The following is a 27,606-nucleotide window of genomic DNA, read 5'->3' as shown; positions in this document are numbered from 1 at the left end:
TCGTTAGGTCCTCTCCAGAGTTCAGATCATTATGTAATTCTCTGGCAAGCCAAAAATAGCCAACCGAAGCCAAAGAGAACCAAAGTGACTATTCGTCCGCTTAACTCTCAATTAATCTGTGATTTCGGTCGGTGGATTGGGACTTACTGCTTCGACGACCTGTGTTCTATAGTAAACCTGAATAGCAAAGTTCAGCAGTTTAACTCTCTTCTGTTAGAGATGTTTCACAAGTTTTTTCCCACTAAAGTTGTGGTGGTAAGTGAGTCCGATAAGCCATGGATCACAAGCGATCTCAAACAAATGATCAAGATGAGGTGCAAGCTGCACAGTTCCGGACAAATAGCCGCTGCGGTGAAACTTAGAAATCGACTCGTGGCAGTTAATCGTTTCAAGCGAAGAAATTATGTTCGGGAAAAGGTAGTACCCCTTCTCCAAAGTAGCAGTCGGAAGTGGCATTCCACAGTGAAACAAATGACTGGCAAGTCAGTTAACAGTGAGCTAAAAATACCGAAGCCTGACGGATCTCAAATGAGCGCTTCACACGTAAACGAGTTCTTTGCTGGCATTTGTACCACCTACCCCTCAATTACAGAGGCCGAACTGGTTGATCTCTTAGTCGATTGTGAAACTGACGAAATAAAACAGTTTACCGAATTTGCTGTTTTTAAAGAACTTAAAAAACTAAAACCAAATTGCTCTTCCTACCCTGGTGAGTTACCGGTCAAACTTATTCGCGAATATGCCTTGTTTTTAGCCAAACCATTGGCATCGATCATCAATCAGTGCTTCAGTGAACAAACTTTTCCTGATTCTTGGAAGCGATCCTATGTTCGCGTAATACCCAAAGTTAAAGGACCTAAGACATCTGATCAGTTAAGACCTATTTCGATCACGCCGAACTTTGCTAAAGTTGCAGAATCTTTCATATATCGTGAACTTCTCACGGACATTTTACAGTCACTTGACCCCTTCCAGTATGGTTCCTTGAAGGGATGCAGCACGTCTGTTTATTTAGTACGGCTTTATCACCTAGTAGTTGAATGGTTGGAGTTTTGAAGCTCGTTTGTATATTTACTTCTGGTAGACTACCGAAAGGCATTTGATTTGATTAAGAACCCTCTTGCCGCCCAGAATCTCAAGTCAATGGGTGCCCGTAAGCACATCCTCCAATTAGTAGTTGATTTCTTACGTCACAGGTATCAAAAAGTGTACGCCGTTTTTCCCGGGGATATTGAATCGGAATGGGTGGAAATTACATGTGGCGCCCCACAAGGTACCAAATTAGCAGCTCTTCTTTTCCTGGCTGTTATCAACTATGTACTTTCTGACTTTGACGATCGTTTTAAATTCGTCGATGATTTGTCTGCGCTTCTTAAATACCACGTAAAGGATTTGCAAGCTGTAGCCCAGTTCGACCCAAATTTTTTCGATCAGTTTAAATCACAGTGTACTGCGAACAGTCTTCAAATTGATGAGAATAAATCAAAGGTTTTGAGGTTCAACCCACTTAAACGCGATTTTACCTGCCCCGTGACTTTGTTCCCTTCTGCTTCGTGTGCGACTATCTTGGGCGTCACCTTTAATGTGCACTGTTCGTTCTCTATTCATGTACAAGAGCTGGTTAAGAAGAGACATTATGCTATGCGGACACTGGTGGCGATGCGCCGCCTAGGTTTTCCAGTGTATCAGCTGAAAACAGCGTACCTCACTTTTATTCGACCCATCCTTGAATATGCGTGTCCCGTCTGGGGCCCACACAAGTTCATCACATAGATTATTTAAGTGATGATTTGGAGGGGATCCAGAAACGAGCTGTAAAGATCATTCTTTGCGACAAATATGTAGATTACAGCTCCGCTCTGAAGTCACTTGATATACCAAGCCTTCATGATAGCCGTTTTCAGCTGATGATTCGTTTTGGCCAGTTTTTATTGTCTAGTCCTGTACTTAGGACAATTTTACCACCTAAAATGCCTGTCCGCGTAAATACCAGAAGCAAAAGCAAACTTATGCCCGTCTCGTGCCGTAAAAACAGACTTAGTAACTCCTTTGTTCCTTTTTTTACAAGTGCTTTTAATAAAATGTAGAGAAGTGTTTTCATGTAAAAAAGTTTTCATGTAAAAAACAGCGCCTTTTAGTTTTAATGTGTCTATGACAGCTGTTTTCATTAAAATGATTCTGATTCTGATTCAAAGATATAATTTCCATAAAAGTCATTTTGTTCAACTGCGTTGAATAAAATGGCTATCTCAAAATTTTGATTGGATGTGGTTCGATAAATGGTAGGTGTGGAAGGGGTGTTAGTTGTCTTCCAATCACTTTCAACTATTAAAAAGGGCACTAGCCATTTCAGGTTCCAATCGAATGAGCCCTTTTTGAAGTTTCTACAACAATTTTTTCTATAAGAAGCTTGTATGCCCCCTGGGCATAACTTACAACCCTTGGCCTGAGGGCTGTGGGGGGGGGGGGGGGGGTTGCCATCCACAAAGACCTAATTTCCAGAGCTTTCAACCAAGTTGAAAAAAATGGCTATCTCAAATTTTGATTGGATGTGTTTGAGGAAAAGATGGGCGTGAGAGGGGGTTAGTTGCCCTCCAATCACTTCCGACTATTACAAATGGCACTAGCCCTTTCAATTTCCAATCGAATGAGCCCTTTTGAAGTTTCTACGATAAAGGTTTCTGTAAAAAAAAATTATATGTCCCCAGGGTATAACTTACAACCTTTGCCCTGAGGGCTGTGGGGGGAGTGTCCTCCTCAAAAACATAATTTCCATTCGGAAATCAACTGCGTTGAACAAAATAGCTATCTCAAAATTTTGATTGGATGTGTTTGGGGAAATGGTGGACGTGGAAGGGGTGTTAGTTGCCTTCCAATCACTTTCGACTATTAAAAAGGGCGCTAGCCATTCCAATTTCCAATCGAACAAGCCCTTTTCGAAGTTTCTACGACAACTCCTTCGATGCGAAGTACCCTGGTCTAGAAAAAAAGTAAATAATACGTTATGCCAATATCGTTCTTTACTTAGGCAGCGCTACTGCACTGCCTATGATTTCTGGTTGTTTTGAGTTTGAATTATTATAGATTTTTATTTCTGCTCTTATTAAATTTAATATGGCTCTTTACTTTTCTTTGAAAAACTTCTTTTTCTGAAAGTCTTTTTAATTAATACGAATAAAGGACGAATAGTTAAGATTATACTTTAAGGTGTTTGTATTCAGTAAAAGCAAATATTCTTTTACAGTTTTTCAAAGAAAATTCAAAACCCTTGCATATATCGAGCTTTGGAACAATAAAATTTTAAAAGCAAAACGCTAATTGACACAAATCTTTGAAGTATCAATTGAAATGTTGAAGCAGGTATAATCAAAACAGTAAAATAAATTAATACTGAAATAGCAACTATACATACGCAGTATTTTGTTTGTTGGCATTCCTGACTGTACATGACTAGAAGCAAAACTTGGGGAATTGAAATCCGAAGGATTTCTATAGATTAGATCTGGTATTACATGCTTTTCCGAGTCGTCTTCATTTTTGTCGTTGATAGGAGGTAAGACTGAACCTTTTTCACTAAGTGTATCAGAAGGATTTAATTTCTTCTTTGGTTTGTCTTTAGTTGACTCGTGGAATTTTCCAACAGATTCGGTGAGAATTTTGACGATCTCTGGATCAATTACACTACAAAATTTGTCTTCATTATTGACAATATCTTCAATTTCAGAGGCTGTCAAGAGATCTTGAAGTCTTGAGCCTAGTTGATAAAGATCTTTAAATCGTTCAATATTTAGGCATTCTCTAATACGTGTCACTGTTTCGGCTTCAAGGGGGGTAAAGATGTGTTCACTTCCTTCAAACTTTAGGGAGTCAGGTCTTTCATTTAACATATCTTCAAGACGATTTATTTCAACAGTTAAACTTTCACTATTACCCTCTTCTCCAGACTCCTGTAATTGCAACAACCTAGAACGCATTTCTACATCCATAACATCTTCAGGCAGAGGAACGATTTTTCTTCGGATGGAATTATGTCGTTGCAGGTCACCTGATTTCACAACAAGTTCAATTCTATCTGCATCTGGATCATACGGAGCGGGCTCATCTTGTATCTTTCTCCTAAAACTTCGGCGGCTTGACATAACGTTCTGGTGAGTCGTTGGCAAAGTGTAGTCCTCGTAGTACTCTTCATCTTCATCAATTTCTTCATCCCCTGAAAGACATTATATTCTTAAAAAAGCAAAGATAAGTCGTAATTCCACAAACGGCTAATTTCCGTATCTCATCTTCCCAAATCTCAATTTTGACATTGTATAAAATGTTGTCAAAGTAGACAGCAAAACTAATGAGATTTGTGTCGAAATTATAAAGTTAATATGAATTCATTTTTTAAAAGGACGAGAGTCGGAATTGCTGAAAATTGGTAGTTGCGTTCCCCATTTGGGAGCACACTTAATGTCTGCGTTAGAAAGAGCGTCAATAGAAAGAGCTCAAATGCTTGAAAGCTCCCTTTAAACATATATGCAGTGCAAAAGAGTTTTGGGATCCTCCATTCCTCGAAATCAAAAATCATTTTATGATTTCTCCCGTATTGTTCTATATTCTTATAATTTTTGCTTGTTATTTGTACTACTTCTGACCCTATCCCTTTTTGCTCCCAATCCCCCATAAATCAAGCTTTTATTAAATACGTATCTCTCTTACGCTAAATAAACATGAAAAACCTTACTAGAAATAAAATGGTCAATAATGATAGAGTCCTAAAGAGATTATAAGAGATTAATTCACATTTAGAGTTATTTAGATTTAAAGTTATTAGGGGGGAGTTTTTTTATTTCAATCTTCTTGGGCTAGATTGACTCGTTGTTTTAACGATCTTTGAATTATAACAACTTTCAACTATTGGTACTTGACAACTTTGACTGTCAAGAAGTAAAGATAGATATATGCGTAACTTGTTAATTGGCTAAGTAGCATAAGAAGTTTCGGCTACGTAAATTTGAGGTCTTAAGGGGTTTGTGCCGAAATTTTGCGTAATTCACTAGATGTAGTAAGGTAAAAATTGATCTCCAAAGTATTTTTGGAGAAAATTTAAATTTTAGGCTTTTTTCGCAAAATTCGGCATCTACGTATTTATTAAGCGAAACTGAAGTCTAAAGAAATTTTAAAGCTTATTTTTCTATTCTGCTGGTCAGAATATAGGCTATAGTAAAATACCCTTAAAAACCGTTCGAAGAAAAAGAATCTATTTTTATTTCTTGGCTAAAATTTGGCCTCAAATGTGTTAAACTATGGCTTTTCTGGCAAAGTCGGCAGTCACCTCATTTCTGGCTGGGTAGGCTACTGTTACAATGCCGACAGGCGATATTAAGCCGCCTTCGATTTGCTACAATGCCGACTGGTGATATGAAGCCGCATTCGATTTGCTTTAGTCACGCTTCACGTTTCGCCATTTGGTCCAAAATTATGAATCTGTTTAGCGGTCACATTATCAGTAGTTCTTCAAGTTCAATGGGGGAACTTCGCAGAAAGAACGCAAATAAGCCTACAAGGGAGCAGGACGTAACTGAAACTACAGCAAATCGAACACGCCTTTAGCTTATTTGTGATCTGTCATGACACCCAAATCATTCATTCAAGGACTACTGCAACCTCTTTTTTGCGATTTGGGCTGCTATTGCATTAAGCCCAAAGTTTCAATTATTGTCTTTAATGGTAGATAAGGATAAAATTGTCACACCATGGAGGAGTTCTAGCACCATTTTTCCCGAACTGCTGTGCCGAAAGCGGAAACTGCAACTAGTCCAGGCGCCTGGAGTTGAAAATGTGAAACATACCACTACGGAATGGGGCTGGGACGAAAATTAGCCTACTCCCCCCCCCCAAAAAAATCGACCATGCTGATTCGAAAAATACCAACGGCACTTGCTTGTGAGGGGTGGAACACTCCAAAACGTGACATTTTGTTATATTTGGTGTTATATGCAAGATAATGCATCTTCCACAAAGTTTGAGGTGCAGTTTTCCGCTCAAATACGAGATAGAAAAAAGCCTAGAGGCCATAGCAAGTCTTCATAACAATTTAACACAATTAGTAAGAAAAAACGGCAGCAATCACGCAGGTAAACAAACTAAACAAAGTCAGAATTAACACTATTTATTTAATACTCACATTCCCAAATTCATTACGTTTTTTTCCTAGTATCTCTTCATCTATCCGTTTTTCAAGTGACTAAAAGTCAATGTCAGTATGCCACGAAGCAGCAGAATTTTTTAATTTGGCACTACGAAGTATCTTTTTCCCTTGGAGTTTTCTTTGTCATACTTTTTTTGTGATTACAAAAGCTTAAATTAGCCTGATTTTGCAAAATGATTAGCCAAATAAACATGTTAAATCACAACCAAAGTTGGCCTTTAATAGAAACCAAATCAACACACTAAATCACCAAATTTGGAAAAAAATAAATAAATAAATAAGAATTTGGCAACAAAATCACAAAATGGTCAAAAACTACTAATGGTCACTGTGGGAATGAAATTTCATTAGGGTAAAGGAAAGCCCTTGCAGGATTATATGCTGTATTTGTGGAATATCATCACATATAGCAATTTAGTTGTCAGATAGATTTTGGCCAAGAGAATGGGAAACTAGTGAGACTGTAAACTCTAAGCTGCATGAAAAAAAAATCTAGAAAGACATCTAACAACATCTAGATTAAACAGTGCCTTTGTATAGCTCTAAATAATTACTACCTGTGTTACCTGTGTTATCAAAGCTTAGATAAAAGATATTTGCAACATTGGGCATTATCACCAAATTACCCACAATTGCATTGTCTAATAGTATGTCTGCTCACAATTTGGTTAATTTGGAATATAGGACCATGTTGAGATAGCTAAGAAAAAAACATACCATTCAACTTCGAACTCAATACTGTATCTAAATATAACAATCATTTCCTTTGAAAATTCCTTTAAGAAATTGAGGATAAAGCTGCAGATTAGCTTCCCCTATATATTAGTGTATATTCTATTTCGTTTCGGGAGGGGTAATCTCGACTTGACTCTAGAAACCTAAGTATGATAAGCAGTGATGTAACTAGCTGATTTCCAGGGAGGTTAAAGGTCTATAACGTGCCGATAGAACGTACATGCCTTTCTCATTCAGGCAGACATAGTATTTTCTGCCGCGAAGCCCCGAAAATTTTAGAAATTTATCAATAAACAGTGTATTATTCCTTATATTTGCCTCTTAATACCGTTTTCTGAGAAGCAAACACCCTTAAAAATTTTATATTGTGTTTCAAAGGGCTATTACAAAAACGAGAGTTATTTGCTTAGATATTGTTTAGATATAATTATTTTATTTTTGTTCGTTTGCAGACACAAGAATTAAGTAAAGGTCTGAGACAGTAGTTTCTGACACGAAGCAGCGGGAAATTACGGGATCTGCCACTAGAACATACTAATGCTTTAGTTTTAATGCTTTCTTTAAAATTAATATATATAATATGAAATTAACCTCTGAAACATCCTTGCAAAGAAGGAAATAATCTTATAATCTTAGGATTTAGAATATTTCATCTCTCGCATTTTTTTTTTCTTTATTCCTTTCTTAGATATGATACCTCCTTTAGGGGTAAAAAAAGTCATTTTGTTTTTTTTTAGTTGTAGACAGAAGAACTGAGTGAATGTCCGAGACAGCATTTTTTGGCGCAAAGTGCCGAAAATTTAGGTATTTACCACTGGGACATCCATTTTCTTAAATTAGCCCCCAAAACATCCTTGCAAGGAAGTAAATAATCTTAAAATATTATTTGGCTCCTTAATGCTCAATTAAAAATAAGAACTGTAAATCTGTGTCGCTTACGTGACTACTTTCAAATGCGAGTATGCCGCGAAGCGGCAAACATTTTTGAGTTTAGAACTAAGAGGTTTCTCTTTCCCTTGCAATTTTTTTTTCTTTCTTACCGTCATTTCGGTGATTAAGACGAATTTGGTGACTAAGAAAATTTTCGATTTTATGTTTTTGGGGTTCCATCCCTGTTTCTTTTCCTTTCAGATAAATGACCTCTTTTCGTTCTAGTTAGATTTGTTTAGATTTGCATATATTAAAATTTGCAATGAAAACTTAAAAGTCTCGTTGCTAAGCTATAGTTGTGTTGCAGTAAGTAAGCTTTGAAGTAAATTCTATTTTTGTTCTTCCTGGTTTGAGTCATTGAATAATAGGCTGGGAAGGTAGAATTGGGTTTGAATGGGGATTGAGATGATTGGCTGGGCCAAGCGAAGATCCACCCGTATGAACAGTTGCTGTACCTATTATTATTATTTTTTTAGTCTGCGTTTCGACCCCGTTCGGGGAAACATATTTTTGTGTTATTATTGTGACCCTTTGGAAGAATACAAGTAAGGTATTTTCTACAAACTGTGTACTAGTTTCCGTAACCCAGGCAGGGTAGGAATAGAACTACGAGGTACCGTCATTATTATATTGAGAGGGAGGTTTGTTACTTCCAAGGAGAGAGTTAGAGATTTTCTAGCCGTAACCCAAGGCGGGTACACTTGGCTTTAGTTAGTCTGCGTTTAGACCCCGTTCGGGGAAACATATTTTTGTGTGATTATTGTGACCCTTATGAAGAAAACAAGTAAGGTATTTTCTACAAACTGTGTACTAGTTTCCGTAACCCAGGCAGTGTAGAAACAGAGCTACGTGATACTGTCATTACTATATTGACAAGGGGGTTTGTCACCGACAAGAAGAGAGCTAGGGCTTTCCTTGCCGCAACCCAAGGTAGGTACACCTGACTTTAGAAATTGGCCACTTGACCACTCGATCGCGTTATCATACCCTGGGACAGGGTATACTGTAAATCGAGTAGTACCAAACCCGATATTTATAGAACCGGTGTGGTAGACACGGGAATCGCATTATAATTTGGGGCCGGGGCTTTCCCCTCCAATAAGTGGTGACACCCGTATATTACCACGCCAGTGGCGTTATGGCCTACCGGTATAACACTGGTGGCTAAATACCACGAACATATGGCATTTCCCACAAACGATTTTATGGCCTTCTTGAAATAAGCGAGATAGCCAAGCGTGGCACCCTGACTATACGCAGTTTGGACTTAACATACTAAAGAGAAGCAACTGTTTAAATGTTAAAAATTAGTTCAATAGTGCCTCAAAGTACAAGGGTGGCTTTAACCTTTGGGTATATCTTTCAGGTGCCTGACTCAGCACCCGAACAATCCATTGCCATCACTTTGGACCTTTCTAAGGACGTGGTGGTTGGTCAGACCGATCTAGTAGAAAACGAGACAACTCAAGAGACACTGCGGCCTTTCATCGAGACCGGCGTTAGAAGATGGAAGGACATCTCAAGCGTTCTAGAAGAGCATATAAAAAGTGACCGCCACAGGGACAGTGCACTTTCGTGGACGAAGTTCAAAGCTATATAAGCCAAGGAGATGCAACCCATCGCATCTGTTTTGTCAACGGACATAAATAAGGAGATGAATGAAAACAGGGAACACGTAAAGGCTTTGCTGAAAGTAACGGCCCTACTGGGGCGATTAGGCACAGCCTTTTGCGGCCATGATGACACCTAATCTTCGGCAAACAAAGGGCATTTTGTCGAAACTTGCAATCGTCTCGCCGAGTATTCTCCCACGCTTTTTAACAAGCTAAAAAGACGATACGGCCACTATACGTCCCAAGGTCCCAACGATATAATTTCAGTTATCGGATCTAGGCTTCGGTCTACAATAGTACAAGAAGTTAAGCGTGCCAAATACTTTGCTGTTCTTGTCGACGAGACATAAGATAATTCTAAGAAAGAACAGCTCGCCATTCTTCTGAGGTACTTCGACGAGGGAAAAGACCAATAGGATGCTACCATATGAAAAGCCTGGATGCTGAGAGTTTAGCCAGCTTCATTCACGACACAGTGGCGAAACTTGGTCTCAACTGGAAAAATTGTGTTGCTCAGTGCTACGACGGAGCAAGCGTGATGAGTGGGCCCTTCTCTGGTGTTCAAGCGTGACTGAGAGTGAAAGCACCACAAGCAATAGACATTCATTGCCATGCGCATAGACTAAATTTGGTCATTGGAAACTGCGTTGAAGGTGTTGGAACTATTGGCTCATTTTTTTCGTTAGTCCAAAATCTGTGCACGTTCATTTCCAACAGCAACACCAGTTTTTTGTAGAGATCCAAAAGGCTACTCAACTGCCAGTCCTGGAATTATAAAGGAGTGCTGTGACAAGATGGTCATACTGGTATCGATCAATATCAAAGATAAGACTCCGATATGAATGTATTCTGGCTGTACTGTCTGCAGTCAGCGAGGGAGCAGAAGCAGCTGGGCTCCAGAGAAAAATGGAATCTTTCACAGTGATATTCCAGTTGCTCTATATGGAATCGATTCTGAGGACGACAAACTCCCTTTCTGAGCAGCTTTAGGCAGTTTATCTGGTAATATCTAGGTCCCGCACCTTGATTCAAGCAACAAGGAAGGAATAGCTGAACTGAGCTCTGACACTTCATTTGCATCGCTTATGGAGAAGGCAAAAGAGTTTGCTGAAGGTCTTGAAATTGAAGTACCTGATGTTAATGGACCCGCGACCGGGTCCTTCTCTGAGGGTCAGAAGGGGCGACCTAGAAGAGCCCAAAAGATTACCAAACACATGAAAGAATTCATGAACACTTCGACGTTAGGAAAAAACTCTCAGCTCTAGCGGAAGAAATAAAAAGAGAATACCTGGAGACTGTAGATCGTCTGATTGCGGAATTCGACAGACGGCTTACAGATAACCTTCCAGTGCTCAGTACGCTCGAAGCTCTGGACCCCAGCTCTACCAAGCTCATGGATGCAGGGCTCCTCAAGCAATTCTCTGAACTTCATTCTGAAATAGACATTGACCAGATTCTTCTTGAGGCCCAAGCTGGTATTACCAAGTGATTTTTGCTCGAGGAGGAGGCAAATTCGAAGAACTTCATGGACGTCATCGATAATATCCAGACACCTCCTGTGGTCTATTCAGAAATTATCAAAGTTCTTGCTATTACTGTCACACTTCCTGTCACGACAGCCAGCAATGAACGTTTGTTTTCTGGGCTGGAAATAGTCAAGAACTATCTGCGCTCGACCACAGGAGATAATCGTCTTAGTGACCTGCTTTTGATCTTTGCAGAGAAGGATTTAGTCTAAAACTTGGATTTCGACCAGCTTGTTGACAACTTTGCGAAGATGAAACCACGACGGGGCCCCTTGTTTCCTTGAGTGTTCACTGATCTGTTTCAAAATTTTGTTGTAGTTTTTGATTTTGTTAATATACTTGATTGAGCAAAGTTTTGAATCATCATAGCCGGAGCGTGACTCCGACTTAGACTAAAGTATTTACTGTAAGCAGCGAGTTGAAGAATTCGGCTACAGAATATGCTTTAGTTGAAGCTTGAGTTTTTACAGAGAGGCTTTCGTCAAGTTATAGATTTGGAAAAGTGGAAGAATCCCAAACGGCTGTTTTTTAACATCGCACATACCGTTACCGTTTTTTCAGATATCTGGCCTTTTCCGAACCTATGACAAAAGAGCGAAAGAAGGAAAGGCAAAGAAATTGAGACAATTTCCTTAATTTTTACGGTAACTCCCACGGAAGGCAGGTTTTTTTCGGATAAAAGCTAGAGGAATTTTTTTTATATACAAGCCTGCTCTGGGGCCCATGTCGATTGCTTTCCCACCCTAAGGTTTGGCTGAAATGGCGCCTCTGCACGGAAAGCGTCTAAATTATGAACTGTGGGGTATGTCCTAGCTACGTTCTCAAAAAAGTAAATAAAGAGGCAACTTTCCAAGACTTGATAAGATTGATATTTGTTATAGCTTTAGCTTCCCCACCCTGTATAAAAAAAAGTGGTTGGCTTTTTAGCCTAAAAAAAGAAGCAAATCTGATAAGTAGGCTACATAAAGATGTAGTTTCCAGCATGAATAATAACTTCAAGTCCAATAACTAATGATTTTCTATATATAGAAGGAGTTAACTGCCTCCTGTTCACTTCCTTCAGCTATACTGTAGGATTAGGCACAGCTTCTAAAATAATAGTACAAAAAAATTAACAGCATCCAAAGATATAAAGTCAGGGTAAACCTTTGACATAAGTCAAAGGTTTTTTCTACTCTGTGTGTGCTTGAGTCACCAGATGTTAGAAAGCATATACGTCGTGGCCGTCCCAAATTAATTCATTACTAGAAAGAGTGGGAATGCCTTACTTATGGAATAATGGTCTTGGTTTCCGTGATATTCCAACAGATTTAGCAATTCAGGTGCGATTGATCTTAGAGGATCAAGAAATTCAGTATTGGAAAGGGCTGATTTTAACTTCTACAACATTAAATCATTATAATCAGGCTAAACCTAGTTTTGGAGAGGAAGTTTATTTTAAATTTAATTTACTGGCTATGATTTTATGTCGATGGATTCACCTTGGGGCGAATTGCCTTCCAATCCAGAGCAGGCAAAAGGTGTTCGACAAAAAGATAGTTGATCCTGAAGGGCGGTATGTGTGTCCTCTTTGTAAAGATGAGGACGAAGATTTGGACCATTTTCTCTGGAAGTGCCCGGTGCTCTCCGATTTAAGGGGAGAATATTTACATGTGATCGTTTTGCTGCTTCCTGGTATTTTACAAAGTAGTAAGGCAACCACAATATCTCGTTTGTGTGTGTAGATAGATAAAAGCTTAGAAAGAAGGAAAAATTTATACAATTAACTATTATTTATTATATAGAATTACAATTACTTTCTCGCTAAATTACCATTAGGTATTTTTTTCGCTATGTATCATGTTTCTGTATGTTTTGTAATTTGTTCTGTTGTGATTTCTTTATTTTTCGTAAAATTTTGTGTGTATATGGCTCTTGGGCTTTTGAAATACACGATCTATCCATCTATCCATCTATACTTATTCAAAGCACCAAAGACTAAAGTGGAGCGTGCAATAGAAATTAGCCATTGACGTTGTAAGTTATGCAAACTCTGTATGCATGGCATGCAGCGTAAGCAGTTAAGGCTTACCTTTGGGCTCATCGTCTTCCGGACGTAAAGTTGGCACGATATCTAAAATCAAAAGAAAGGATGAGGATAAATATGCTGAGTAAAAATCAAATTAGGGATTATTTCATCCCAACACATTCGTCTCATAACGAATTCTCTTAGTTTTTTACGCTTTTAAAATAATAACATTATCATCACTCTCACTAAATTTATTGGTGAAGCTCCCTGATACAGATGGATACCCCCTCCCTCCTTTTGATTTGCCCTAATCTCAAATGCATTGTATACAGACAATCTTCCTTCTAATCTAGGGGGTATTTTTAAACATTTTATTCTATAAACCATGCAATGAAAATGCTTGTAGAAGTTCACAAGATCACAACATGCCTTTATTGGTTTTTTCTGTGCAAAAAAGCCTAATGGTCGTTTATATCGAAATCATTATTTTGCAGGGTATGCGCTATGAAACGCAAGTCCAAGATATGACAATGTCGTCATTCGACATATCCTGGAGCTAACAACAACCAGGTGAGCTTATATGAACGCAACGTAAGATGACTAGCTTAAACCATACATGTCCCGTTTGAAGGTCCTTGAAGCGGTTCTCACTAAAATCAGGTCTGCAGTACCCGGGCTAGTGCCCTTTGTGATTTAAAGTTTGAGCAATATTTGTTAATTTTGGGACCCGAACGCATCCAAAGTAGGTAGATCAGCTTGCTAGCTCTAGTACCCTAGTAAATCTCAAAAAGGAAGTTTCGTTTTCTGAATTTTTTTTTCTATTTCATTTTAAGTACTGTACTAATATCAAGGAGGGAGACTTCTTTTTAATGAAGATACAAAAACAGATATTTTCTCGAAATTTAGGACGGGCACATTTGAGATTTTTTCGAAAAAAAGAAAAAAATCTGTGAGGGAGGAGAAGTTTTAAGTCAACACTCTTCGTCCCAATTGGCATGGCTGAACCGAGGGCTGAGGTCTAGGGGAAATTTAGCTTGCAATTTTAGTGGTTCGAACAACCTCAGATACTTTCTAGCATACATAAATATTTCATTACTGATACTTTCTAGCAGAATAAATATTTCATTTTTGACTTGATTTAGATCCTAGGGGTAGGTGGTAGAGGCTTTAAATCAACGAATATTTGTTTCCTATTTTCTTCGATTCACATTATTGACTGTGTTTTCGCAGAAAAACGTTTTTGGAAAATGAGGATCCCGTCGATACCAATCATATACACTATCACTTACAGATCCAGGGGGGCTGGTAGGGCCTGGGCCCCCAAAGATTTTTCGGTGCCGTCATTCTTTGTTTTGTTCTGTTTTCCCCTTTTTTTTTAAAGTAAATTAGTCAATTTGGTCAATTATTGGCGCCCTTGTCACATTCGACCCCCCAAGATTTTGCTTATTGGCGTCCTTGTCACATTGAGCCTCCCAAGAGTAGATTGTATCTATTGAATTTGCTTAATGCCCTAGGAATTCCCATACTATTTGCTTGATGCTCTAAACCTTTTCAAAGAGAGTCAGTACTCCCTCACACCTGTTCCATTACTTTGAAGTATGTGCTATCAGGCTGGTTTTTATGATTTTTTGGACCATTGCCTTAACTCGAGAGTATTTTTTTATTAATGCGTCGTTGCTAATTAAAAAATTGGATGCTACAATCAGAATTAGTTGATTGACATTTGCAAAAAGGGATAAGGGATTCGCGAATTGGACTGTACGAACGATCTTATTTGGAACAATATCAACCTATTGAAATGGTTAACGATGATAAAATGGTCTTATGACTTGACTTAGTTTTACTTCTTCGATTTGTTCTGTATAATAAACAAGTGATGTTTGAACAGTGTTGTCAATTTAAAATAGAGTTTAACGTTATATTATACTAAAAAGTTGATACTAAGAGAGATATAGATGACAAGAAAAGAATCTTTATAATGGATAACTTTACTTCTTCGATTTGTTCTGTATAATACACAAGTGGCGTTTGAACAGTGTTGTCAGTTTAAAATAGAATCTAACGTTATAGTATACTAAAAAGTTGATACTAAGAGAGATGTAGATGGCAAGAAAAGAATTTTAGTAATGAAATTCAGAACAAACCTTAGAAATCCTTGCAAATCAAGTACTAAGGTGTATGTGAGTACGAACCATCAAGGATCATAAGCACCAACGAGCCTAAACAGCAGAGACATCAACCCCCCAAAGGTCCCCTATCCCCAAACTCGAAGGTCATCCCCCTCCCCTCCAACTTTTTAGCCCCCTCCCCCCATTTTTTTTATTTTTTTATTTTTTTTTTTAAATATTTTTTATTATTATTATTTTTTTTAACATGATATATTTTTTCAACTTTTTTTTTACATGTCTTCGAATGAGATGAAACATACTTAACCAAAAAAATCACATTTAATATTTTCCGAACTCAAAATGAGAATGGTATAGACTTGTTAGTCATGACCTTTACTATTAGAAAAATAATGTTTGTAGTAGCACTTTTTTTTATTGGACAAAAAAAATTTTTGGGACTTCGAAATTATTCAACTGTTTTTTTACGTATCTTAAAATGACATAAAATATACTTACGGCTCTAACAGTTGTACTCTATGCTTTCTCAGAGACACGATGCGGCTTTCCCACTGATACTTTATGGCGGGTTATCGACACTACCTAGTTTATTGCATGTATTAAATCATTATTTTTCTACGTGATGGAATAAAAACATAAGTCATATCTTTAAAAAAAAGTGAAGATAGAGCATTTTAATAAAGTGTGTTCACAAGACAATGTTATTGTAGCATTGAATGCCGACAAGAAGAAGTATTTAAACTATGAAACAAGGTAGCACTATTGGAAATGTATGCATGCATTGTCTTGACAGTAAGGAATTAAATTTCTTTGGAGTACCGAAAAAATTCAACTCTTATGTTGGTGGATTGGATTTCTTTCATTGACATGCAAGAGTTGGAATATTTCAGTAGTGTTTTGTCATGGTTTACCTTGTCACAGTTACATTCTCTTGATTTTTCAAAATTCATTTTGGATTTCTTTCGTTGAAATGCAAGAGTTTGAATATTTCAATTGTCTTTTGTTATGGTTTAACTTGTAACAGTTACATTCTATTGAATTTTCAAAGTTCATTTTTGGATTTCTTTCGTTGAGATGCATGAGTTGGAATATTTCAGTAGTGTTTTGTTATGGTTTACCTTGTCACAGTTACATTCTCTTGGTTTTTAAAAGTTCATTTAGGATTTCTTTCATTGTAATGCAAGAGTTGGAATATTCCAGTAGTGTTTTGGCGTGGTTTACCTTGTCACACTTACTTTCTCTTGATTTTTCAAAGTTCAATTTGGATTTCTTTCGTTGAAATGCAAGAGGTGGAATATTTCAGTATTGTTTTGTTGTGGTTTACCTTGTCACAGTTACATTCTCTTGATTTTTCAAAATTCATTTTGGATTTCTTTCATTGAAATGCAAGAGTTGGAATATTTCAGTAGTGTTTAGTTGTGCTTTACCTTGTCACACTTACATTCTCTGGATTATTCAAAGGTCATTTTGGATTTCTTTTGTTGAAATGCAAGAGCTGGAATATTTCAGTAGTTTTATGTTTTGGTTTACCTTGGAAAACTTACATTCTCTTGATTTTTAAAACTTCATTTTGGAATTTCTTTCGTTGAAATGCAAGAGCTGGAATATTTCAGTAGTGTTTTGGCATAGATTACCTTGTCACACTTACATTCTCTTGATTTTTCAAAGTTCATTTTGGATTTCTTTCGTTGAAATGCAAGAGTTGGAATATTTCAGTAGTGTTTTGTTGTTCTTTACCTTGTCACAGTTACATTCTCTTGATTTTTCAAAGTTCATTTTAGAATATCTTTCGTTGAAATGCAAGAGTTAGAATATTTCAGTAGTATTTTGTCGTGGTTTACCTTGTCACAGTTACATTCTCTTGATTTTTCAAAGTTCATTTTGGATTTCTTTCGTTGACATGCATGAGTTGGAATATTTCAGTAGTGGTTTGTCGTGGTTTACCTGGTCACAGTTACATTCTATTGATTTTTCAAAGTTCATTTTTGTATTTCTTTCGTTGAAATTCAAGAGTTGGAATATTTCAGTATTGTTTTGTAGTGGTTTACCTTGTCACAGTTACATTCTATTGATTTTTCAAAGTTTATTTTGGATTTCTTTCATTGAAATGCATGAGTTGGAAACATCATTTGTCGGATATGTCGCACAATTTTTTTTTATCAAGGAAATATCTGAATGCGTTTACGGTATAGTACGAATGGCTTGCAAATAACACGAAAATACTATCAGAATGAATAAATTCTTTATCAATATCCGTTGTTGGATATGTCATTATGAAAAAAAAATTGTAAGTAAGTAAGTATGTAAGTAACAAACTGTTTCTTGAATTCACCTCTTGGATACACAATACAGAAATTTAATTCAGGAAATTATGAAAAAAAAATTGAACAAATTCCTTATTAACATTCATTATCGATTGATGTCGCTTGCTAGACAGACAATACAGCAATTTCACAAAATCTAAGTATAGGAGTGATTAAATTCTATATCAACATTCATTTCTCGGATACATAGGAAAAAGTTGTCAAAATCTAAGCGTTAGAGTGAATAAATTTTTTTTATCAACATCTTTTGTCAGATACATAGGATAAAATTGCCAGAATCTAAGTTTCAGAGTGAACAATTTTTTTTTATCAACATCCTTTGTCAGATACATCAAATAAAATTGACAAAATCTAAATTTCAGAATAAATAAATGCTTTAACAACATCCTTTATCGGATATGTCGAATAAAATTGACAAAATGTAAGTATCAGAGTGATTAAATTCGATATAGACAACCCTTTCTCGAATACATGGAATAAAATTGAAAAACTCTAAGCGTCAGAGTGAATAAATTTTTTTATACCAACATCTATTGTCACATACATCGAATATAGTTGAAAAAATATAAGTATCAGAGTGAATAAATGCTTTATCAGCATCCTTTGTCGAATATATCGGATAAAAGTGACAAAATCTAAGTATCAGAGTGAATTTTTTTTTAACAACATCCTTTGCCAGATACATCGAATACAATTGAAAAAATTTAAGTGTCAGAGTGAATAAATTTTTTTATCAACATCCTTTGTCAAATACATCAAATAAAATCGATAAAATCTAAATTTCAGATGAATAAATGCTTTAATGACATCCTTTATCGGATATGTCGGATAAAATTGACAAAATCTAAGTATCAGAGAGACTGAATATCGACATCCTTTTCTTGGATACATAGGATCAAATTGACAGAATCTAAGTGTCAGAGTGAATAATTTTTTTTTATCAACATCCTTTGTCAGATACATCAAATAAAATGGACAAAATCTAAATTTAAGAATGTATAAATTAATTATCAACATCCCTTGTCGGATATGTCGGATAAAATTGATAAAATATAAGCATCAGAGTGATTAAATTCCATATCAACATCATTTTCTCGAATACATGGGATAAAATTGACAAAATCTAAGTATCAGAGTGAATAAATTCTTCATCAACATCCTTTAAATGCATTATCAACATCATTTGTCGGCTATATCGGATAAAATTGACAAAATCTAAGTATCAGCTTGATTAAATTCTACATCAACATCCCTTTCTCTGGTAAATGGGATAAAATTGACAAAATCTAAGTATCAGATTGATTAAATTTTATATCAACATCTCTTTCTCGGGTATATGGGATAAAATTGACAAAATATAAGTATCAGAGTGAATAAATTCTTTATCAACATTCTTTAAATGCAATATCAACATCATTTGTCTGCTATATCGGATAAAATTGACAAAATCTAAGTATCAGATTGATTAAATTCTATATCAACATCCCTTTCTTGGGTATATGGGATAAAATTGACAAAATCTAAATATCAGATTGATTAAATTCCATATCAACATCCCTTTCTCGGATACATGGGATAAAACTGTCAAAATCTAAGTATCAGAGTGAATAATTTATTTTTTATCAACATCTTTTATCAGTTACAACAATTATAATTAACAAAATCTAAATATTAGAGTGAATAAATGCTTTTTCAGCATGCTTTGTTGGATATGTTGAATAAAATTGACAAAATCTAAATTCATTATCAACATCCTTTGTCCGATATGTCGGATAAAACTGACAGAATCTAAGTATCAGAGTAATTAAATTCCATATCAACATCCCTTTCTCGGATACATGGGATAAAATTGACAAAATACAAGTATCAGAGTGAATAAATGCTTTATCAACATCCTTGAAATGCATTATCAACATCATTTGTCGGCTATATCGGATAAGATTGACAAAGTCTAAGTCTCAGATTGTTTAAATTCTAAATTAACATCCCTTTCTCGAATACTTGGGATAAACTTGACAAAATCTATGTATGAGAGTTATTAAATTCTATATCAACATCCCTTTCTCAGATACATGGGATAAAATCGATACATATGATACATGGGAATAAATGCTTTATCAACATCCTTGAAATGCATTATCAACATCATTTGTCGGCTATATCGGATAAAATTGACAAAATCTAAGTCTCAGATTGTTTAAATTCTATATCAACATCCCTTTCTCGAATACTTGGGATAAACTTGACAAAATTTATGTATCAGAGTTATTAAATTCTATATCAACATCCCTTTCTCAGATACATGGGATAAAATCGACAAAATCTAAGTGTCAGAGTGAATAAATGCTTGATCAATACCCCTTAAGTGCATTATTAACATCGCATGTCAGATACATCGGATTAAATTTACAAAATATAAGTACCAGAAAGGATAATTTCGTTTTTAAAGTTTTTGTTGGATACATCACATAAAAGTCATAAAATCCTAGTTCTATTCGTTTTGACTTCATGCGTCGTTACGTTGAAGTTAGGTTAGACCTCTTATAGATGGCAGCAGTGCCACTGGGAAAGCACCTCGGAAATAACAAAACCATAGGTTAGGTTAGGTTAGCTTATTTGCGCGCACGTAAGCTAACCTAACCTAACCCATCGTTTTGATATTTCAGAGGTGCTTTCCCAGTGGCACTGCTGCCATCTATAACCGGTCTAACCTAAATTCAACGTAACGACGCATGAAGTCAAAATGAATAGAACTTGGATTTTACGACTGTTATCTGATGTATCCGATAAAAACTTTGAAAACGAATTTATTCTTTCTGGTACTTAGATTTTGTCAATTTTATCCGATGTATCTGACATGTGATAACGATAATGCATTTAAGGGATATTGACAAAACATTTATTCACCTTGATACTTAGATTTTGTTGATTTTATCCCATGTATCTGAGAGAGGGATGTTGATATAGAATTGAATAAATCTGATACATAGATTTTGTCAAGTTTATCCCAAGTATTCGAGAAAGGGATGTTGATATAGAATTTAAACAATCTGAGACTTAGATTTTGTCAATTTTATCCGATATAGCCGACAAATGATGTTGATAATGCATTTCAAGGATGTTGATAAAGCATTTATTCACTCTGATACTTAGATTTTGTCAATTTTATCCCATGTATCCGAGAAAGGGATGTGGATATGGAATTTAATCACTCTGATACTTAGATTCTGTCGGTTTTATCCGACATATCCGACAAAGGATGTTGATAATGAATTTAGATTTTGTCAATTTTATTCAACATATCCATTAAAGGATGCTGAAAAAGCATTTATTCACTCTGATATTTAGATTTTTTAATTATAATTGTTGTAACTGATAAAAGATGTTGATAAAAATAAATTAATCACTCTGATACTTATATTTTGTCAATTTTATCTCAAGAAACCGTAAAAGGGATGTTGATGTATAATTTAATCAATATGATGCTTAAATTTTGTCAATTTTATCTAATATATCTGACAAATGACATTGATATTGCATTTAAAAGATGTTGATAAAGCATTTGTTCACTCTGATACTTAAAGTTTGGCAATTTTATCCCATGTAAACGAGAAAGAGATGTTGATATAGAATTTAATCAAACTGATACTTAGATTTTGTCAATTTTATCCCATGTACCCGAGAAAGGGATGTTGATATAGAATTTAATCAATCTGATACTTAGATTTTGTCAATTTCATCCGATATAGCCGACAAATGATGTTGATAATGCATTTAAAGGATGTTGATCAAGAATTTATTCACTCTGATACTTAGATTTTGTCAATTTTATCCCATGTATCCGAGAAAATGATTTTGGTATGGAATTTAATCACTCTGATACTTAGATTTTATAAATTTTATCCGACATATCCGACAAGGGATGTTGATAATTAATTTGTTCATTCTGAAATTTAGATTTTGTCAACTTTATTTGAGGTATCTGACAAAGGATGTTGATAAAAAAAATTATTCACTCTGACACTTAGATTCTGTCAATTTTATCCTATATATCCGAGAAAAGGATGTTGATATCGAATTTAGTCACTCTGATACTTAGATTCTGTCAATTTTATCCGACATATCCAATAAAGGATGTTTTTAAATCATTTATTCCTCGGAAATTTAGATTTTGTCAATTTTATTTGATGTATCTGACAAAAGATGTTGATAAAAAAAATTTATTCACTCTTACACTTATTTTTATCAATTTTATTCGATATATCTGGCAAAGGATGTTGATAAAAAAAAAAATTCACTCTGATATTTAGATTTTGTCACTTTTATCCGATATACTTGATAAAGGATGCTGATAAAGCATTTATTCACTCTGATACTTCGATTTTGTCAATTATATTCGATGTATCTGACAATAGATGTTGGTATAAAAAAATATATTCACTCTGATGCTTAGATTTTTTCAATTTTATCCCATGTATTCGAGAAAGAGTTGTTGATATAGAATTTAATCACTCTGATACTTAGATATTGTCAATTTTATCCGACATATCCGATAAAAGATGTTGTTAAAGCATTTATTCATTCTGAAATTTAATCACTATGATACTTAGATTCTGTCAGTTTTATCCGACATATCCGACAAAGGATGTTGATAATAAATTTAGATTTTGTCAATTATTCAACATATCCAACAAAGGATGCTGAAAAAGTATTTATTCACTCTGATATTTAGATTTTTTTAATTATAATTGTTGTAACTGATAAAAGATGTAGATAAAAAACAAATTATTCACATAAATAATAATTATTATAATTAATTATAATATAATTATAATATGATTATTCACATAAATTAGATTTTGTCAATTTTATCCCATGTATCCGAGAAAGGGATGTTGATATGGAATTTAATCAATCTGATACTTAGATTTTGTCAATTTTATCCCATGTACCCTAGAAAGGGATGTTGATATAGAATTTAATCAATCTAATACTTAGATTTTGTTAATTTTATCCGATATAGCCGACAAATGACGTTGATAATGCATTTAAAGGATGTTGATAAAGAATTTATTCACTCTGATACTTAGAGTTTTTCAATTTTATCCCATGTACCCGAGAAAGGGATGTTGATATAGAATTTAATCAAACTGATACTTAAATTTTGACAATTTTATCCCATGTACCCGAGAAAGGGATGTTGATATAGAATTTAATCAATCTGATACTTAGATTTTGTCAATTTCATCCGATATTGCCAACAAATGATGTCGATAATGCATTTAAAGGATGTTGATGAAGAATTTATTCACTTTGATACTTAGATTTTGTCAATTTTATCCCATGTATCCGAGAAAATGATGTTGGTATGGAATTTAATCACTCTGATACTTAGATTTTATCAATTTTATCCGACATATCTGACAAGGGATGTTGATAATTAATGTATTCATTCTGAAATTTAGATTTTGTCAATTTTATTTGATGTATCTGACAAAGGATGTTGATAAAAAAAAATTATTTACTCTGACACTTAGATTTGGTCAATTTTATCCTATGTATCCGAGATAAGGATGTCGATATAGAATTTAGACACTCTGATACTTAGATTTTGTGAATTTTATCCGACATATCCGATAAAGGATGTCATTAAAGCATTTATTCATTCTGATATTTAGATTTTGTCAATTTTATCCCATGTAGCCGAGAAAGGGATGTTGATATAGAATTTAATCAATCTGATAGTTAGATTTTGTCAATTTTATCCCATTTACCCTAGAAAGGGATGTTGATATAGAATTTAATCAATCTAATACTTAGATTTTGTTAATTTTATCCGATATAGCCGACAAATGACGTTGATAATGCATTTAAAGGATGTTGATAAAGAATTTATTCACTCTGATACTTAGAGTTTTTCAATTTTATCCCATGTACCCGAGAAAGGGATGTTGATATAGAATTTAATCAAACTGATACTTAAATTTTGACAATTTTATCCCATGTACCCGAGAAAGGGATGTTGATATAGAATTTAATCAATCTGATACTTAGATTTTGTCAATTTCATCCGATATTGCCAACAAATGATGTCGATAATGCATTTAAAGGATGTTGATGAAGAATTTATTCACTTTGATACTTAGATTTTGTCAATTTTATCCCATGTATCCGAGAAAATGATGTTGGTATGGAATTTAATCACTCTGATACTTAGATTTTATCAATTTTATCCGACATATCCGACAAGGGATGTTGATAATTAATTTGTTCATTCTGAAATTTAGATTTAGTCAATTTTATTTGATGTATCTGACAAAGGATGTTGATAAAAAAAATTATTTACTCTGACACTTAGATTTGGTCAATTTTATCCTATGTATCCGAGATAAGGATGTCGATATAGAATTTAGACGCTCTGATACTTAGATTTTGTCAATTTTATCCGACATATCCGATAAAGGATGTCATTAAAGCATTTATTCATCTGAAATTTAGATTTTGTCAATTTTATTTGATGTATTTGACAAAGGATGTTGATAAAAAAATTTATTAACTCTGACACTTATATTTTATCAATTGTATTCGATGTATCCGGCAAAGGATGTTGTTAAAAAGAAAAATTCGTTCTGATACTTAGATTTTGTCACTTTTATCCGATATGGATGCCGACAAAGGATGCTGATAAAGCATTTATTCACTCTGATACTTAGATTTTGTCAATTATATTCGATGTATCTGACAATAGATGTTGGTATAAGAAAATTTATTCACTCTGACACTTAGATTTTTCAATTTTATCCCATGTGTTCGAGAAAGGGTTGTTGATATAGAATTTAATCACTCTGATACTTAGATTTTGTCAATTTTATCTGACATATCCGACAAAGGATGTTGATAATGTATTTATTCATTCTGAAATTTATATTTTGTCAATTTTATTTGATGTATCTGACAAAGGGTGTTGATAAAACAAAATTATTCACTCTGACACTTAGATTCTGTCAATTTTATCCTATGTATCTGACAAAAGATATTGATAAAAAAAAATTTATTCATTCTAACACTTAGATTTTGTCAACTTTTTCCTAAATATCCGAGAAATGGATGTTGATATAGAATTTAATCACTCCTATACTTAGATTTTGTGAAATTGCTGTATTGTCTGTCTAGGAAGCGACATCAATCGATAATGAATGTTAATAAAGAATTTGTTTAATTTTTTTCATAATTTCCTGAATTAAATTTCTGTATTGTGTATCCAAGAAGTGAATTCAAGAAAGAGTTTGTTACTTACATACTTTTTCACATACTTACAATTTTTTTTTCATAATGACATATCCAACAACGGATGTTGATAAAAAAATTATTCATTCTGATAGTATTTTTGTGTTTTTTGCAAGCCATTCGTACTATACCTTAAACGCATTCAGACATTTCCTTGATAAAAAAAAATTGTCCGAAATATCCGACAAATGATGTTTCCAACTCATGCATTTCAACGAAAGAAATCCAAAATGAACTGTCAAAAATCAATAGAATGTAACTGTGACAAGGTAAACCACGACAAAACTCTACTGAAATATTCCAACTCTTGCATTTCAACGAAAGAAATTCAAAAATGAACTTTGAAAAATCAATATAATGTAAGTTTTACTTGGTAAAGCACAACATAACTCTACTGAAATATTCCAACTCTTTCTTTTCAAATATATAAATCCAAAATTAACAATTAAAATTTAATAGATTGTAATAGAATCTAGGAAAACCACAACAAAACACTACTGAAATATTCCAACTCTTGCATTTCAACGAAAGAAATTCCAAAATGGACTATGAAAAATCAAGAGAATGTAACTGTGACAAGGTAAAGCACAACAAAACACTACTGAAATATTCCAACTCATGGTTTTCAACAAAAGAAATCCAAAATGAACTTTGAAAAATCAAGAAAATGTAACTGTGACAAGGTAAACCACGACAAAACTCTACTTAAATATTCCAACTCTTGCATTTCAACGAAAGAAATCCAAAATGAACTTTGAAAAATCAAGAGAATGTAACTGACAAGGTAAACCCTGACAAAACACTACTGAAATATTCCAACTCTTGCATTTCAACGAAACAAATCCAAAATGAGCTTTGAAAAATCAAGAGAATGTAAGTGTGACAAGGTAAACCACGCCAAAACACAACTGAATTATTCCAATTCTTGCATTTCAACGAAAGAATTTGCAAAATGAACTTTGAAAAATCAAGAGAATGTAAGTGTGCCAAGGTAAACCACAACAAAACACTACTGAAATATTCCAACTCTTGCATTTCAACAAAAGAAATCCAAAATTAACTTTGGAAAATAAGGAGAATTTAATTGTGACAATGTAAAGCACAACAAAACACTACTGAAATATTCCAACTCTTGCATTTCAACTAAAGAAATCAAAAATCAACTTTGAAAAATCAAGAGAATGTATCTGTGACAAGGTAAACCACAACAAGACACTACTGAAATATATCAACTCTTGCATTTCAACGAAAGAAATCCAAAATGAACTTTGAAAAATCAAGAGAAAGTAAGTGTGACAAGGTAAACCACGCCAAAACACTACTGAAATATTCCAACTCTTGCATTTCAATGAAAGAAATCCAAAATGAACTTTGAAAAATCAAGAGAATGTAACTATGACAAGGTAAACCACAGCAAAGCACTACTGAAATATTCCAACTCTTCCGTTTCAACGAAAGAAATCCAAAAATGAACTTTGAAAAATCAAGAGAATGTAACTGTGACAAGGTAAACCATAACACAACACAACTGAAATATTCCAACTCATACATCTCAACGAAAGAAATTCAAAAGTGAACTTTGAAAATTCGAGAGAATGTACTTTTGACAAGGTAAACCACAACAAAACACTTCTGAAATATTCCAACTCTTGCATTTCAAGGAATGAAATACCAAATGAACTTTGAAAAATCAGGGGAATGTAAGTTTGACAATGTAAACCCCGACAAAACACTACTGAAATATTCCAACTCTTGCATTTCAACGAAAGAAATCCTAAAAATTAACTTTGAAAAATCAAGAGAATGTAACTGTGACAAGGTAAACCATAACAAAACACTACTGAAATATTCCAACTCATGCATTTCAACAAAAGAAATCCAAAAATGAACTTTGAAAAATCAATAGAATGTAACTGTGACAAGGTAAACCATAACAAAACACTTCTGAAATATTCCAACTCTTAAATTTCAACGGAAGAAATCCAAAATGAACTTTGAAAAATCAAGAGAATGTAAGTGTGACAATGTAAACCACGAAAAAACACTACTGAAATATTCCAACTCTTGCATTTCAACGAAAGAAATCCAAAATGAACTTTGAAAAATCAAGAGAATGTAAATGTGACAAGGTAAACCACGACAAAACTCTACTGAAATATTCCAACTCTTGCATTTCAACGAAAGAAATCCAAAATGAACTTTGAAAAATCAAGAGAATGTAACTGTGACAAGGTAAAGCACAACAAAACACTACTGGAATATTCCAACTCTTGCATTTCAACGAAACAAATCCAAAATGAGCTTTGAAAAATCAAGAGAATGTAAGTGTGACAAGGTAAACCGCGCCAAAACACTACTGAAATATTCAAATTCTTGCATTTCAACGAAAGAAATTCCAAAATGAACTTTGAAAAATCAAGAGAATGTAAGTGTGCGAAGGTAAACCACAACAAAACACTACTGAAATATTCCAACTCTTGCATTTCAACAAAAGAATTCCAAAATGAACTTTGAAATATCAAGAGAATGTAAGTGTGACAAGGTAAAGCACAACAAAACACTACTGAAATATTCCAACTCTTGCATTTCAATGAAAGAAATCCAAAATGAACTTTGAAAAATCAAGAGAATGTATCTGTGACAAGGTAAACCACAACAAAACACTACTGAAATATATCAACTCTTGCATTTCAACGAAAGAAATCCAAAATGAACTTTGAAAAATCAAGAGAAAGTAAGTGTGACAAGGTAAACCACGCCAAAACACTACTGAAATATTCCAACTCTTGCATTTCAATGAAAGAAATCCAAAATGAACTTTGAAAAATCAAGAGAATGTAACTATGACAACGTAAACCACAGCA

The 27,606-nt window shown here is 34.4% G+C and overlaps 1 protein-coding gene across 1 annotated transcript in view; it reads right to left on the bottom strand.

Moving 5' to 3' along the window:
• The window catches only part of LOC148940732 (uncharacterized), a 146,689-nt gene that overhangs the window by 25,762 nt on the left and 93,321 nt on the right, over positions 1-27,606 (bottom strand). The window contains 2 exon segments of the mRNA XM_089105056.1: positions 3,413-4,210; positions 13,069-13,110. Coding sequence (XP_088961182.1) covers positions 3,413-4,210; positions 13,069-13,110 — 840 coding nt within the window.

This window comes from Artemia sp. Qi Xiang Cuo, chromosome 19, assembly GCF_049724085.1.
Source record: "Artemia sp. Qi Xiang Cuo chromosome 19, ASM4972408v1, whole genome shotgun sequence".
Lineage (NCBI taxonomy): Eukaryota > Metazoa > Arthropoda > Branchiopoda > Anostraca > Artemiidae > Artemia > Artemia sp. Qi Xiang Cuo.
The sequence above is the reverse complement of the archived record's forward strand: the minus strand, read 5'-3'. Positions and strand labels throughout refer to the sequence as shown.